Source organism: Portunus trituberculatus, chromosome 33 (genome assembly GCF_017591435.1).
Source record: "Portunus trituberculatus isolate SZX2019 chromosome 33, ASM1759143v1, whole genome shotgun sequence".
NCBI lineage: Eukaryota > Metazoa > Arthropoda > Malacostraca > Decapoda > Portunidae > Portunus > Portunus trituberculatus.
In genome coordinates, this window is record NC_059287.1 from 17019737 (window position 1) to 17037633 (window position 17897).

The 17897-nt window shown below is 45.8% G+C and overlaps 1 protein-coding gene across 1 annotated transcript in view; it reads right to left on the bottom strand.

Moving 5' to 3' along the window:
• Positions 1–17897, bottom strand: part of LOC123512472 (tetratricopeptide repeat protein 28-like) — a 170790-nt gene that overhangs the window by 16339 nt on the left and 136554 nt on the right. The window contains 2 exon segments of the mRNA XM_045268942.1: positions 9987–10191; positions 13046–13272. Coding sequence (XP_045124877.1) covers positions 9987–10191; positions 13046–13272 — 432 coding nt within the window.

Sequence of the window (17897 nt, forward strand, 5' to 3'; positions counted from 1 at the left end):
AGGACACACTCACTAATGACTTGGCCTACCCCGCCCCAGGCACTCGCATCTGTAGGGTTAGGAAGATACCCCGTTCTCTTCCCACCCTCTATACCTTACGCTCCTCTGCCTCGCCGCCGGCCCGTGTCCCTCCCCATGTCCCATCCGTAGGTCTAGTTTAGTAAGGCGTCCAGTCATCGCTAAAGTTACCAGATAAAGAGAACGACGTCCCTTAACGCATGGGTGGTGATGGGGGAAGGGGATCAGGAGAAAGTACCATTAAGGGAATTGAGGAAATGGGTTGTGGGTTGTGGTCGCGTGGTAGACTTAGAGAAAAAGAAAAGGGATAGATGGGAAAGGAAATGTTCGCTTAAATAGAAGAAAACAAATGATAGGAAGATGAAAAGAAAATACTCGCTGGGGTTAAGTGTCGTGTAGTATACTTTGAGGAAGGAAGAAATAATGGTAGATGGAAAAGGAAACGTCCACTAAAATAGGTGAAAATAAATGATACAAGGATAAAAAGGGAAATACTCGCTTTATTGACTGTCATGAGTATACTTAGAAGAGAGGAAGAAAAGTGATAGAAAGAGGAAACATACACTAGGTTAGATACTGGAAAATATGAGACAGAAGGATTAATATCGCGTGGTACGCATCTGACAATGAAAACAGAGATGAAAAAAAGATGAGAAGGAAGAGCAGTAAAAGAGAGATCAACCTGAGACATTAAGACTGACTGACTGACGTATAGAGGGATGGGAACGAAAGGAGGAGAGGGAAGAGGAGTGAGGGGAGGGAAGGGAGAGTGAGGCAAGACTAATACCTTGACTCTTACCTGCTCCTCCTCCCCTCCCCACCCACTCCGCACTAACAAGCGACAGGTACTGCAGGGATGGGAGCAACACATGATGGACCGCTGCTATTGAGTGATAATGAAGCATGAATGAGTGATGAATGTGCCTCTCCACCACTCAATCTGGGACTAACCTAACCTAACCAGCCTTGACGTAACCTTACCTTCCCTAACTTGAAATATCTTTTGAGCTAACCTACTCTACCCTGGCTTGACGTAAACTTAACTAACCTAAAATAACCTAACTTGAAATGACTTAAGCTAAACTAATGTAACCAACTTAATCAAACTTAATCTATTCTTTACTAACCTAACCTAACCTTACCTAACCAAACCTAATCTAAACCTTACGTAACCTCACCTAATCTCATGTAATAACTTGAAATAACTTGACTTCTAACCTAACCTAACCTAACCTAACCTAAACTTAACCTAACCTAAACTTTACGTAACCTTACCTAACCTAATGTAACCTGACTTGAAATACCATTATTATCATTATTAGCCTTTTCTTTTCTCCTTTCTCCAATCCCTTCATTTATCATCTCTATTCACCTTTACACATTATTACCAGCTTTCTATCAGGTAAACACTCAAGCATCTCTTTATTTTATTTTTATTTTCTTAAGTTTCTTCGTTTCTTGTTCTTTTCCATCTTTTTTCTTTTTTTTATATTGAAGTTCCTCTTATTCTTGTTTTCTTTTTCTTTTTTTTCTTTTTCCACCTGAGCACACCTGGACAGCGCGTACCTCTCCCTCTCCCCTGATGAATGTTAAATTGGAAAGATTTCATGTAATAGAGAAGCGTGTACTTATTAGGTGAAGGGCGCCGTGTTCTCAGGTGGAGGTTCTTGAGGGAGCATGTTGGGGGTATGTGAGGAATTTATCTCAATCCCCTTCAGTGTTTATCTCCCCTTCTCGTGTTACGGAAGAGCAGTTGTTGAACATAACGTGTCAACCCGTAGGCGATGCATCATGTCCCCACAGCGCCCCTCCTCCATCTTTTAGCATGATGACGTGATTCTTCTCTTAAGCAACACGTGTCTTTCCTTTCGTAGACATGGCGTGTTTTATGGTAGACATCCACGTAGACTGACTCTCTCTTTCTTTCTTTTTCTTCTCTCTTTCTTGGTAGGGCAGTGACGCGCGCCTTCTCAGTGTCCCGCGGCTGAACACTTCCCTCTTGCTTCCCCAAAGTATGGTTGCGAGGTGCGGGGGCAGCGGTGGAGTGAAGGGCAGGGCAGCTAACATGCTCAGAGCCCCTCCCTCGTGTCGGCCGCGTTCTGCCAGCCGCGTGAAAACATGACAAGCGGAAACTCTCTCTCTCTCTCTCTCTCTCTCTCTCTCTCTCTCTCTCTCTCTCTCTCTCTCTCTCTCTCTCTCTCTCTCTCTGCTGTGTATGTATGCGTGTGTGTGTGTGTGTGTGTGTGTGTGTGTGTGTGTGTGTGTGTGTGTGTGTGTGTGTGTGTGTGTGTGTGTGTGTGTGTGTGTGTGTGTGTGTGTGTGTGTGTGTGTGTACCTGTTTGTCTTTATGTATATAAGTACGAATGTGTGTGTGTGTGTGTGTGTGTGTGTGTGTGTGTGTGTGTGTGTGTTCGTGTGTGCGGGCGTGCGCACATGAGTATGTATCTATGCAACATGTTTCATGTTTATGTATATATAAAGGTGTGTTGGTCGTGGGTGGAGGTATGAATTTCTGTGTGTGTGTGTGTGTGTGTGTGTGTGTGTGTGTGTGTGTGTGTGTGTGTGTGTGTGTGTATATATATATATATATATATATATATATATATATATATATATATATATATATATATATATATATATATATATATATCTGCACGGTGGAGCACTGGTTTCTGCATGTCACCGATGAATAATGGGTGAAACAAAAGAATATAAATGTGAGCATTTGTTATTGTTCGCCTACCTCCAAACCTTTTACACACGCGAGCACACACACACACACACACACACACACACACACACACACACACACACACACACACACACACACACACACACACACACACACACACACACACACACACACACACACACACACACACACACACACACACATACACACACACAAACACACACAGAAGGAGCAGGGCAGCGGTGAGTGCGTCCCTTGCTGCCACACAAACACGGCCACTCCGATGCATGAATGGCCTGCAATCTGTCGACCCATAAAGGTGGATGGGCTGGCGGACAGGTGGGGGGAGGAGGGAAGGGGTGCGGGGAAGAGACACACCTATACAGGGAGACAAAGGAGGAGACACCTGAGGAAAGGGGAACTCATCAACCGGCCAACGTGAGCAGCAAAGATGCCACAATGCTCTGCGCTGCGAGGTGACTGATCAGGGTACGGGGCGAGAGATGGTGGTGATGGTGGCGGTGGTGGGCACTGAGGTACTGACTCGGGGTACTGTGATTGACAAGTTAGTGCTGTGAAGGTTACGTTAGTGGGATTAAAGCATCAGGGATCATCTTAATGTCTAAACACTGGTCACTGTACGAAATAATTAAGAATTCCACCCTTTTTTATGATCATTTTTCTTTTATTTTCGTATTTCAACTGTGCTTCTTCCATTAATTAGTTTTATATCCAACTAATAAACACATGAATTATTGACATTATTTTTCATCATTTAAAATCATGAGGTGCTTTTTTTCCTTTCTCTTAATGTCATACAGTATATCATATCCACCACCACCACCACCACCACCAACCATCACCACCACCACCACTACCTAAACCAACCCTAACCCAACCCAGACACATCCTACACTATCCTTCTTCATATATATCCCCTCCATCCTATCCATGTCTTTATCACACATTCCTTCCTTTCGTGTTATCCACCCTGCTCTGCCTCCACTGTTTATCACCACATCCTTTATCCACGACGTTCTTGCTTGTTCCTTTGCCAATGTATGATAAGTTTCTTTATATATATGCACACTTATCCTTTACTTCGACAGGAATTCCTTGATTTTATCGTATCTGAGGAGGAGGAGGAGGAGGAGGAGGAGGAGGAGGAGGAGGCAGTAATGGGCTGTTGAATGTGGCCGGGATATGTTGTGTGTGTGTGTGTGTGTGTGTGTGTGTGTGTGTGTGTGTGTGTGTGTGTGCTGGGGGGGTCTGGGGCAAGAGGGGACAAGACAGACCCTACGTACATGAGGGTGACAAAGAATCCGTCATCCACAGAGAAGTAGAACCGTCCATTGTTCTCTGACTGGAATCCCCTTACCATAAAACATCTCCTCCTCCTCCTCCTCCTCCTCCTCCTCCTCCTCCTCCTCCTCCTCCTCCTCCTCCTCGTCTCCTTGTTTTTCTTTCTCCTCTCCTACATCTATTCGTCCTGTTTTCGTCCTCATCTCATCATCAACCTCCTCTCCTTTCTTTATCTCCTCCTCCTCCTCCTCCTCCTCCTCCTCCTCCTCCTCCTCTTCCTCCTCCTCCTCCTGCTCGTCCCATACCTCCTCTACTTCCTTTATCTCTTCCTCCCGCTAGAGAGAGAGAGAGAGAGAGAGAGAGAGAGAGAGAGAGAGAGAGAGAGAGAGAGAGAGAACCCTTCCTAATCTTGATCTTAGGAGCCATCTGACCTGACCTTCGGAGCAGTGACCTGGCGGTGGGCTCACAGGCGCGCCGTGGCCGTGTCGGTAGGACGTGGCGAGCCTGCTAAATATCTACGTATTCCCCCTACTTCCCTCTCCCTCGCCCCCCTCTGTGTCCTCTCTTACTTCCCCCTCCCCCACACACTTCCCCGAGGCTGTGGTGTGACGCGGGTGACCTGACGTAACCTCTGGGGTGATGGGAGGCAGTAACTCACTCACAGGTAATTAATTTATGTTACAAGTCGAACTCATGGAACGAAAGCAATATTTAAGACGATGCAGTGCCCCAGGGGAATGGCGAAAGGTCACCAGCAAGCGCCCACACACACGTGCACCCACCCACGGACGCATGCACACACACACACACACACACACACACACACACACACACACACACACACACACACACACACACACACACACACACATACGCTGGCATATACTCACATTCATACACTTGCTTGTTAGTGTTCACAGTTGACTAATCCCACGTTCTGTATGTCCTATGTGTGTGTGTGTGTGTGTGTGTGTGTGTGTGTGTGTGTGTGTGTGTGTGTGTGTGTGTGTAATTTTTTTTTCTTTTCTTATTGTAATATTTGTTTTCGTATCAATTTCAACCTTGTCAGTGTCTCTTTAAAGTGATGGAACCTGTGTGTGTGTGTGTGTGTGTGTGTGTGTGTGTGTGTGTGTGTGTGTGTGTGTTATAATAATAATAATAATAATAAACGGTTTATTAATTAGGCAATGTAAAAAAATACACTGAAAATGTACAGGGGGGGGGGACAATACCACAATGTGTGTGTGTGTGTGTGTGTGTGTGAGTGAGTGTAATTGAAACATCGCGCAGGTGGCATTAATATGAGGGGAGGCAGCCCACCTAAACATCCCCCTTATGGCATAATACATTCCACAGCACTATTATCTGTGTCACCATCGTCAAATCACTGTCAGCCTCGAGATCTGTAGGCATGTTGACCCCTCTCCGCCCCCCGGCACAGCCCTTATACCCTCTCCCTACATCCTCTCTCTCTCTCTCTCTCTCTCTCTCTCTCTCTCTCTCTCTCTCTCTCTCTCTCTCTCTCTCTCTCTCTCTCTCTCTCTCTCTCTCTCTCTCTCTGGCATCTATGTTTTATTGTATTTTTTCTCTCTATTTTTTGTTATCTCACTAATCTCGCCTCGCCTTAATTAATTATTTCGACATATGTTTTTTTCTTTCATTTTTTTTTCTCCTGTTATTTCTGTTTTTTTATTCTATTTTCTAGATTTCTACGTCATTTTTATATATTCTTTTGTTGTTTTCTGTATATTCCTCCTTTTTTTTATCTGTATTTCCATGTTATTACTTTTATTTGTATTTTTGTGTATTTTAGTGTATTTTTGTATATTTATGTTTATTTGGGTGTATTATTTTGTTTTTTTTATACACTCCTTTTTTTATGTATATTTCCTTGTTATTCCTTTATTTCTACGTCATTTCTGTATATATTTTGTGCTAAATGTGTATTCTTCTGCTAATCCTGTATATTTCTCTTTATTTACGTATTTATTTCTTGGTCTTACATACATACGTTTGCCATACACACCCATACATTAACCATACAACGCCCTTCCTTGTAACAATATTCACCCATGCTCTTTTGATTATACAAGTGTTATCTCCTTTGCCTCTCTCCTCCCCCCCCCTCCATATTTTGTATTCGCCTTTTTATCATTCTACTCCCTTCTTGTCCTTACCTTCTCCCCCTCCCTTTCCTCCTCGTATTCTCATCTCTTCTCCTTCTCGCTTCCATATATTCTTTTATCCTTCTTGTTATTCCGTTCTGTTACTTCACTTCTTGCTTCTTCTTTGTCTCTCCTTTTATTTTTGCCTTTTATTTCTCGTATTCCTTCTTTACTTTTTTTCTTTCATCCCATTTTCTGGTGTTATTTAAACTACTACTACTACTTCTACTGCTACTGCTACTGCTATTACTACTACTACTACTACTACTACTACTACTACGGCCACTAAAAGATGCTACTAACATCGCCATTTACCGCACAACCACCTCAGCGCTCACCCTTATCACATTCCCTCATCTTCTTTCCCTACCACTACACTCACAACACTAACCAAGGTTCTGCTCTCCCTTGCTTCCACTCATCACTCACCACTCACCACTCACCACTTACCACTCACCACTCATCACTTACCACTTACCATTCACCACTTACCACTCATCACTTACCACTCATCACTTACCACTCATCACTCACCACTCATCACCAAGAGTATTACTACTTTTATTATTACTACTATTAATCTTCACTCTGCCTAGATGTACTTGTGTGAAATAGTCTTTACTACTATTATTACTATTATTGATACTGCTACTGCTACTGCTACTACTACTACTGCTACTACTGCTACTGCTACTGCTACTGCTGCTACTACTACTACTGCTACTGCTACTACTACTACTACTACTACTACTACTACTACTACTACATTCCTTACACCAACGCAAGCACGATCCTACCACTTGTGAAATTAACAACAACAAGAACAACAACAACAACAACTACTACTACTACTACTACTACTACTACTACTACTACTACTACTACTACTACTACTACTACTACTACTACTACTACTACTACTACTACTACTACTACAACACCAGCAAGAACTTGTAATACCACTACGACAAACATTCCTACTACTTATTAAAGGAAAAGACCACCACCACCACCACCACCACCACCACCACCACCACCACCACCACCACCACCACACAAAACGACATAGTAAGCAGAAAACAAGTCCTGTCTCGCTTCCATAAACAACATTCACTTTTCATTAGCAGTATTGTGTTTTTTTTTCTTTCATTTTTTTTTTTTTTTTCTATTTCTATTCCTTCGTTCCTTGTGGTGGTGACACTGGCCGGCCTGGTGTTGGTGTGTTGCGGATGCTGGTGACTGCGTGATGTAAATTGTAAGCAGTTATACCACACATACACACTGCAGGAAAGACACACACACACACACACACACACACACACACACACACACACACACACACACACACACACACACACACACACACACACACACACATTCCAATTCAACACAAGTGGTTATAGAAATTCCGTAAGTGATTTTTATTTTATCGTTTTTGTTCCTCTTTTCTTTTTCTTTTTTCTCTCCTTTTTATATTTATTGTGTTGTTATTTTTCTTTATTTTTGTCGAGTTTTCTTTTTTTCTTCGTATTTGTTTTTTTTTCTAGGATTTAAATATTGTAAGGCGTTCAGTTATTCGTTAGTGATCGGGAATAAAATTAATAGACCCACTTGTAATCTCTCTCTCTCTCTCTCTCTCTCTCTCTCTCTCTCTCTCTCTCTCTCTCTCTCTCTCTCTCTCTCTCTCTCTCTCTCTCTCTCTCTCTCTCTCTCTCTCTCTCTCTCTCTCTCTCTCTCTCTCTCGAGGTATTTCTCTTTGACCAAAAAAAATGCAACTGCTATTTTGATTGTGACACCTTCGCTCAAATTCCTTAACCTTTTCACTCTCCTCCTCCTCCTCCTCCTCCTCCTCCTCCTCCTCCTCCTCCTCCTCCTCCTCCTCCTCCTCCTCCTCCTCCTCCTCCTCTTCCTCCTCCTCCTCCTCCTTTTCACCTTCCCTCCTCTTTTCTTCTTTCTTGACCTTGAGTGTGACCGCGCCTTGCATGACCGCCTGTTACTTGTGCTGGTTCACTTTGGTTCATTTTGGGTCATTTTGAGTCATTTTGGTTCATATGGGGTTCATTCTGGTTCATTTGGTTCATTTGGGTGGTCCACTTTTGTCATTCTGGTTCATTTGTGGTTCATTTGCGTCTATTTTAGGTTCCTTTTTGGGTCATTTGGTTCATTTGGGTTCAATTTTAGGTTAATTTTGGTTAATGTTGGTCCATTTTTAGTTCAGTTTGGATTAATTCTGGTTCATATTGTTCCATTTTGTTTATTTTCGGTTCATTTTGATTCGTTTATAATTTGTTTGTGGTTGATCTGGGTTCATTTTGTTTAATTTTGGGTTCACTTCTGGTCTTTTTTTCGGTTCTGTGTGGCTGAGTTTCGGTCTGATTCGGTTCGTCTTGGTTTATCTTTTTATTTTATTTTTTTTTTTACCTGGGAAATGATAAAGAATGGAGGAAAAGAGGGTGATAAAAAAAAAAACCAGGGACGAGAAAATAATAGATGAAAGAAAAAAATAGGGAATAAAAGAAGAGGGAAAGAGGGAAGTGTGACAAAAGATTCATGGATTTCTGAGGGGAGTGTAATGTGTCTCCCCAAAATTAACATTCGATACACAAACACAATCCTGGGATGAAAATGATGACTGACACGACACGACACACGCACACACACACACACTCTCTCTCTCTCTCTCTCTCTCTCTCTCTCTCTCTCTCTCTCTCTCTCTCTCTCTCTCTCTCTCTCTCTCTCTCTCTCTCTCTCTGACAAACTCCTTTACCTAATTGTGAATAACTTCAATATTCTTAGCAGTTACCACCACCATCTCCACTAACACCACCACCATCACCACCACCACCACAACAACAACAACAACAACAACAACAACAACAACAACAACAACAACAACATCAACAACAACAAAAAAACAACAACCAGGACACGTAGTGGGACAAAAGATGTTTTAAAGATATGCAAGACGGAGGGAGAGAGAGAGAGAGAGAGAGGAGAGAGAGAGAGAGAGAGAGAGAGAGAGAGAGGAAGAGGGAGAGAGAGGGAGAGTGAGAGGAAGGGTGAGAGCAGTACGCATAGTGAGGGAGTGGGAGGGAGTGGGAGGGTGAGATTTGGAGTTGATGGTGAGGGAGAGGGAGAGGGAGAGGGAGAGGAGAGAGAGAGGAGTGTTAGGTGAGTGTGGACGTGGAGAGGATGTGCAAAGAGTGCGTGGAGAACGTTGGGAATGAGGGGAGGTGATAAGGAGGCGGTGTGTGTGTGTGTGTGTGTGTGTGTGTGTGTGTGTGTGTGTGTGTGTGTTGGGAGAGGCGTGTGGGGAGTGTATATGTGGGGAAGAAGTGTGCAGCTTCTTTGATCAGGCGCCGCAGCAGGTGGTGAGAGAGAGAGAGAGAGAGAGAGAGAGAGAGAGAGAGAGAGAGAGAGAGAGCAACTGCCATGTGTAGAGTCGTAAGCTAAGCTCCGTTATCGGCGCGGCCTAAAAAGTAGTCTTGCAGAGCGCGATCTCGGTGGGAATTCGCCCAGCAAACAAAAAGACAATCAAGGTTACTCAAGACATCATCAGGTAATTACAAGCGTTCAGAAGTAATTACAAGCAGGTACACACTTGCACCGGTAAATACAGGTGAGACTAAAGGAAATAGACCATAACTTCACGAAATTAGTACGCTTTCAATGGTCAGACAATTCATTTGTTAGTGCCGAGATGGGGAGTTAAATGGCGCGACTGCAAACACTGCCGGCGGCAGCGGCGGCAGGAAGGATAAGAGAAAGCAGCCCCAGCAGCGCGGCGAGGCGTCATTGTGTCCACTTACCGAGGCTGGTGAGGGCGGAGGCTGCGGCCTGGGTGTCCTTGCACTTCATGGCGAGGACCAGCTGGTAGCGGTGGGACGTCAGCGCCTCCTTGTAGTTGCCCTTGCTGAAGTAAGCGCTGCCCAGGTTGCCGTGCGCCCGACACTCCCCTGCAATGTCTCCCAGGGATTTGGCCACCGCCAGGTCCTGCTGCATGTAGGACACCGCCTGCGGGAGAAGGAGGGAGGGGCGGTGAGGAGTGGCCCCTTAACAAGGACTCTAAGAGATAAGCTTGTAATGCATCCCATAAACCCTCGCTAAAGGAACTGACGTCCGCGGCGCCGGTGCGGGACGGCGTAACCGCGGCCACGGAAATTGCTCTCAGGCTTGACATAATTAAACACTTTTCTCGGGACAGAAAAACCGATTCATCGAGGTGATGCAGGCGGCCGCACCGCCCCTGCCGCCCACAAGCGTCCTGCCGCCGCCGCCTCTTAAGGGGTGGGCAGGGCGCGATGCATCTTGACTGGGACTGATAGATGTGCTCCGCAGCGGTGGCGCGGCCCGGGACGGGCTGAGGTGCTTTGTGTGTCTCTGGTTAACTGATTTGGGCGTTACCTCCGCCGGGACCTGATGAGGGTCCTCCGGGGGTCCCACAAGCTCCGCGTCGGAAGATCTGTGGGAGATGTCTCGCTCGTCCCCGTAAAGACAGGTTCCCCCCGCGTGATGGTTACCAGCTCGTGTTACTTTCCCAGGGTTTCTTTACTCCTAAGTGTCCCTCGATGAGTGTTTTAACAGCACGTGTTTTTCTCACTCCCTAAACTTGTCTTGGGTCCATTTACCCCTCGGCTTGTAGCGTCCAGCAGCGATCCATCTGGTGGGAGTGCCGTGGCGGCCTTTAAGAGACACTTCCCGGGCGACAGTACGGCTCAATGACGGTGCTTAGAGCGGCCACGCACGAGTATTTGATTACTATTAGCATTAGAGAGTTGTTCCGTGTGGCGGTGGGTCTGCAAACACAACCATTAGACAAGTGTATTGTCTGATGATGGGCCTTAAAACAGACACACATTAGACAGGTGTCCCGTTCGATGGCCCTTGAACACACACCGGTCAGGCTGGAGCTTAACTCGCGATCGTTAGAGGAGTATTTTGTGGCTGTGTTACGCTTGGGTGGCGAGGCATCATGACTGCAGTACTCCTGTCGGGATCAGCCCGCGCCGCCAACCACCTGGATTAGAGACTTTGCCAAGTTTTTGTAGGCGAAGCAGCCAAGCAGTGTGTGTGTGTGTGTGTGTGTGTGTGTGTGTGTGTGTGTGTGTGTGTGTGTGTGTGTGTGTGTGAAAACATCGTAATGACAGAGACAGGATGGTAAGGTAGTGATGCAAGCAGTAGGAGGAAATCATTTTTAAACGTTTCAAAGACTAGAATAGAAGACAGCGACGGTAAAAAAATACGAAGAAAAAAGAAAATCCTAAAAATAATAAAAGAGTGGAAGATTTCTTTTATGGAATGGCATCTGATAAAGAGTGCAAGGCTTGGAGGCAGCGACCGGCCACTGATGCGTTGTATTTGCCGGGAAACAGGAAAAGAAAGTGTTTGGATTCGGGTTCGCTTTTTATTTATTTATCTTAAGGGAAGGGAGGGCTATTCGTGCGGTTCACTTTGGGGACGGAGCGTGGCGCGGGTATGTGGGTATGTGGGTACAGGTACAGGTGCGGCCGTCGCTCCATAAAGCCACAACGATCGCTAAGCCACACAAGCCGACCATCAACGCCACCAAGCCAAGGACGCCGCTGCCCTAACGAGGTGACGAGCGTTGACACAAGTTTGAAGGATGTTTTTTTTATTTATTCATCTCTTTCCCGCGTGGTTGCCTGAGGAGCATTAGTCTTACGTAATAATTTCAAGGTGGAATTGACCTCGTGTATATGTGACAGTCATGTGGTGGTTGTTACTGCGCGGCATGTCACTTACCATATTTGGAAATGTTCTGCCCTCTCACTACGACTATTTTCAAAGGCCACAGATGAAGTAGGCGGGCTCCCAAAAGTGTTTCTCCTGTCAATACCATAAACATCTTCTTCATCTATCACTAGAACTATGAAAACACTCTTAAAATACATTAAAATAGCCTTAAAGTGCCCTTAAAACGCCCCTAAGACCGCGTAACTTCATCTAATGTCTATTGAAAGCAGTGGTGGTGCGCGGCAGAATCCAGTGTTCAGTCTTACGCGTCTAAGCTCCGCCAAGTAGACACTGACGGGACGCTGCGTCAAATAAATGAGCGAGCCCGTTAGTGCGTGCGTGGGATTGCAGGCCGCGATACTTGTCCAAATCACATCCATCAAGGACTGCCGGGTGATGGCCGCGCTCCCAGAAATCCAATGGCAACCCTTTGATATTTGTCCCGGCCACATCCATCAAACCCCGACGATGGTTGCCCGACTGACTGGTGGAAGCCGACCCCCCGTGGCTCCCAGGTGATGCTGACGCTGCACCTTCCCCGCGTTAGCCAGACGGAGAGGCAGAGGGAAAGAGAAGGGAGGGAGAGGGGGGGAACGTAACCTCTCTCTAATACTCCGGCGAAATTACCACCTTCCACCTCTCCTCTGGTCAAGTGTTCATTCCATTTTTCGCGACGCTCGCTGATTACATCCAAGCTCGTATGTTTCATCCCATTACGCGTGGAAATCCGTCCGCCGGGTGTATAATCTATCAAGCTTAGGGAGGCAAATCACACGCAGGGGCTGATAAGCGGCTCAGCATCTCCGCACCGGGTTATCACGCACGCCGGGGCTGAGAGGAGGTCTTGCCGGGGTCCTGCCTGCCTAATCTTGTCTCTCCCAGCCACCACAACGCCACCAGGAGTGATGCATTATTTAGCCACCACACAGCCAGAGTCACAAAGGCGAGACGAGGCGAGATGAGATGCAAAACACCGCTACCGAAATATTATGCATGTGTTGCGTTTCAGGACCGCCACTAAGAGAGGAAACGGTGTATTGGCGGACTCTGGCTAGTGGACACCCTTTACACTCCTCCCTTTGGCTCTACGCCCTGCTTGGAGTCCCTTCCTTACCTTGTCCAGAGAGTTGAGTGCCCAGTAGGCAGAGGAGAGAGCAGAGAAGACGGAGCCACGCAGTTTGAGGGAGCAAGTGCCAATTTTCAACGCGGACTCCAGCACCACGACGGCCGCTGCGTAGTGACCCGCCGCCAGCAACTCCTGCCCTATGACGGAGATGATGACGAAGGGGCTCTTGTCCAACCTCATCGTCTGCAGCTGCCGGTACGTTGGCTCGAGGGTCGCTGTGGGAGAGACAGAGCGTGAGTTAAGGACTAAAGGACGTGATGGCGTGGTGAGAAGGACACAGGACATAACACAGGAACAAAGGAGGTGTAGCATCAGACGTGACTCGCCGTGTGGAGGGAAGGATCTCAGGAAGGAAGGATAGCAGGAGATGAAGGATACAACTTGAATCCTTCGAGCTACGTAAATAAAGAAGGAATGTGTGGAAATCCCTGAAATAAATGTTGTGTGGGGTGAAAACTGGTTAACACACACACACACACACACACACACACACACACACACACACACACACACACACACACACACACACACACACACACTGGAGTCCCTCACCCATGGCACCTGAAGGAGGCCACACGTTACCTAACATGGAATCAAGTCATCACGAGCGTCATACTTCGAGGCTCTGGGGGAAGAATACCTCAATTTTCCGAGCGAGTTCACAGGGTAGCGAGAGTCAAAGAGCGGGAGAGCGGGAGAGTGGGAGTGAGTTGCGTTTCTCGGAGTGTACAAACCATGCCCGCCTTTCCTCGCTATCTCACCGCCAGCCTCAGTGATTAAAAAAGTCCCACGCGCGTAACTCAGCGACTAAGGGACGGACTAGAGGCGGGAGTGGCTTAGAAAAGTCACTGAACTGAGCATTGAACTCTGCCTCGCCTCCGCCTGCCTTGGTATTATCCATTTTTTCCCCGGCAGTACGAAGCCTGTTGTAATATCAGGCATTATAATCATGAGGCAGATATGTTATTAGCTGCCCGAAATTATTTAATGAAACTCGTACGGTTAATTAATCAGCTGAGAAAGCAAAAATATTTAAAAGATACAAATATTGACAGTCAGTGCGTGTGTTTTTGTGCTTTAATCTAGCGGTCACATAATTGGGTAGTTACGCCGCTAATTATCTCATGAAGGAATGCGAAGCCACCCAGATAAGAGGCCATTAATACTGACCACTTAACGCCTCCAACCATGATATGTTACTATCTTCCCCCGCAGGCCAAGAAGGACCCCCGTTTGAGTCCAATTAGGCAGTGGAATAGGAAGTTTGCGTGTCGCCTTCCTACGTAGAAGTGAGGGGGGCGCCGGAAACAGGCCGTGTGACCACCAGACGCCCTGACGCACCTCGTGGATTGACTCAGAGTAAGTTAAACGCCTCACCGTTATGATGGATGATAAGAAGGGAAAAAAATATGCATCCGTTGATACCGTTATACCTGCTGAAGCGCGTCAAGCATCTCTCTCTCTCTCTCTCTCTCTCTCTCTCTCTCTCTCTCTCTCTCTCTCTCTCTCTCTCTCTCTCTCTCTCTCTCTCTCTCTCTCTCATTGTCTCCTTGGTCTCAGCAGTTCGTGAGATAAGACATCAGGTAAGGAAAGTTTCAATTATTAATACCGGTAAATGTTTAAGAACAAAAGTGAATTGTGTGTGTGTGTGTGTGTGTGTGTGTGTGTGTGTGTGTGTGTGTGTGTGTGTGTGTGTGTGTGTGTGTGTGTGTATTCAGTGATAAATACATTATCTATTTTTTTTCTCTCTCTCACTATTTATTCTTTTATTTTGGAGTCGTATAACATAACATACGAGAGAGAGAGAGAGAGAGAGAGAGAGAGAGAGAGAGAGAGAGAGAGAGATGGAAGTTCGGTTTATCATTTATTTGTTTCGATTCTTAGTTTTCATAGCGGCAAAAGCAACACTCTCTCTCCTTCATAATTGAATAAGCACACTGTTTGATTAGGCGTCGTGCAGTGTAGAAGAAGTCATTCACCCGCCTTTCAGCCTACCCCCAAATAAATGCGCATGTTCCCTTGTTATTTTAATCGGCATGGGTGTGTGTGTGTGTGTGTGTGTGTGTGTGTGTGTGTGTGTGTGTGTGTGTGTGTGTGTGTGTGTGTGTGTGACAGTTACTCGAGAGGCGTGCTTGCCAAACTATTTGCTACGAACGATGCGCTAAAGAATGCAAAAAAGAAAAAGGTAGGAGAAAAAATAATGATGATGATAAGAGAGAGAAAGCACATTAAAAACTTCCTTAAGTCCCGTAGCTCCTGGCAGGAAGAAAATAACAAACAGGGCGCTCTCTCTCTCTCTCTCTCTCTCTCTCTCTCTCTCTCTCTCTCTCTCTCTCTCTCTCTCTCTTGCTCTTGCTTTTTTTTTTTTTTTTGTCTGAGAAAGCACATTGTTTGGTGTAGCTAGTGTGTGTGTGTGTGTGTGTGTGTGTGTGTGTGTGTGTGTGTGTGTGTGTGTGTGTGTGTGTGTGTGTAGATGTAAGGCGCTAGTTGTTGCTTAGAGAGAGAGAGAGAGAGAGAGAGAGAGAGAGAGAGAGAGAGAGAGAGAGAGAGAGAGAGAGATAAACAACAAAAAGGCAAATAAAGACAGAAAACACAAGAAATACACTACTTTTCACAACAAACAAACACAGAACAACAGAGACGACGAGGTGCAGGTCGCATACCAAACACACACACACACACACGCACACACACACGCACACGCACGCACACGCACACGCACACAGGAAGCAGGTCAACATGGGAAGAAAAAAGGAGGAAAGGGGATGAAAAAATAGGTTCCCGTGGCCCTCAGAGCGTGACCGAGTGCCGTGTTATTAAGAGCAAGGGAGGAGGAGGCATGTTAATGTGCCACGCAAAAACTGCAAAAAAAATGATGAATGATAAATAAGCAGATGGTCTTGTTAGTCAGTGACCCGCGGTAGTGAATGGAGGTGGTGTCTCGTGTATGACCCTCGCTTCCCTCCACCTCCCTAGTATCTTTTCTCCCTCCCGCTGTGGCTCTCCCTCACTTCCTCTTCTTCTCTCTTTTTCTTCTCTGTGACCTGCGAGTTGTGATCTAATGTCTGTTTGCTTGGGTTTTGATCATGTGAGGTCGATTAATGAGTGTTTTTGCTTGCTTTATCGCTTTTTCATTGTTTTTTGTGTGTTTATTAATGTATGTTGTTTCTTTTTCTATCTTTGTTGTTTTCATCATTCTATTCTCTGCTTCTTTCCTTGACCTAACTTACCGTAACCTAACCTAACCTAATCTAACTAAACCAAACCACACCTAACCTAATTTAGTCTTACGTAATCTAACCTAACCTTAACGTAACCTGACCTCAACCAAGCTTTACCCAACTTAACCTAACTTAACCTAACAAAGCCTAACCTAAACACGTACCAACCTAACCTTAACTTAACGTAACCTTAACCTAAACTAACTTAACCAAAACTAACCTAACCTAACCTAACTTAACCCAATCCAACCTAACTTTACCTTAACCTAACGCAAACTTAACCTAATCTAACTTAAACCTAACCACACTTAACTTAACCTGGCCTAACCTGACCTAACCTAACGTAACTTAACGTAACCTAACCTAACCTAGCCTGACCTAACCTAACGTAATATTATCCACCACAAAGGTCACTGGACTGGTTGATCTTCCTGTCATCAAATGGAACAAAAACTTCCCTTGCAACCATTCCCAAGGGAGGATATCTGGTGCCGCTGCTATTATTTTGTATTCCCAGGCAATGTGTTTACAATGATCAAGTGAGGAATGCGCTGCCACTTCCAACCGTGTGTGTGTGTGTGTGTGTGTGTGTGTGTGTGTGTGTGTGTGTGTGTGTGTGTGTGTGTGTGTGTGTAGTCGTTTTCTATTCAGCTCAGATTCTGTCCACGTTAAAATTTTCCGCCTCCTGTAGTAACTAATGAATTATTCACCAAATTAGATGTGACTAAAGAGAGAATGCTAAACTGATTCCAAAGATAAGATGAGATAAGATAACCATCCACGTAATACTCACACGCAGGAAGAAAAAAGGAGAAAATCAAATATAAAAGACAAAGTTTCTTCCTCATAGTCGTTAATTTTCCCTCAAACAAGAACCAGCGAACCGTGACAAACCTCAAGAATTCATCAGTCGCTTAAACAATCAGGCGGTGAGGAAGTTAGTCAGTCAGTCAGTCAGTCAGTCCGTTAGTCAGTCAATCAGTCACTCAGTCATTCACTCACTCACTCACTCACTCACTCACTCACTCACTCACTCACTCACTCACTCACTCATTAACAACATCCCCCAGTCCTCCCGCCATCGGTGAGGAAGTTAGGCAGTCATTCATACAGTCAGTCAGTCAGTCACTCACTCACTCACTCACTCACTCACTCACTCACTCACTCACTCACTCACTCACTCACTCATCCTTCCTTCGTTGGTGAGGAAATTGTCAGTCACTCACTCAAACACTCACTCACTCACTCACTCACTCACTCACTCACTCGCTCGCTCACTCCTTAAAACTCCCCTTACCCTCCCTCCGTCAGTACCACGCAGGCAAACACAGACAGACACACACAAGGAGGCCACGATGAGGTAGTGGCGCGGCGGACGAGGCAGCGGCGGCGGTGGCTGGAGGGCGCTTAGTATGAGAGGGCTGAACGAAATAAATTATGATTATGCCATTAACAAACAATTGCTAATTATAAATGCTGAGCCAGGCGCGGGACACAGTGGGAGCAGGTTTCTACAAGGATTGGTATCGTGTGGGCCTCTCTCCCGCCGTAGAAAGGGAATAGAATAATACGTGGAGGATTGCAATGGTGTTCCCGCTTCAGGAGTTTACGTGGGGAGT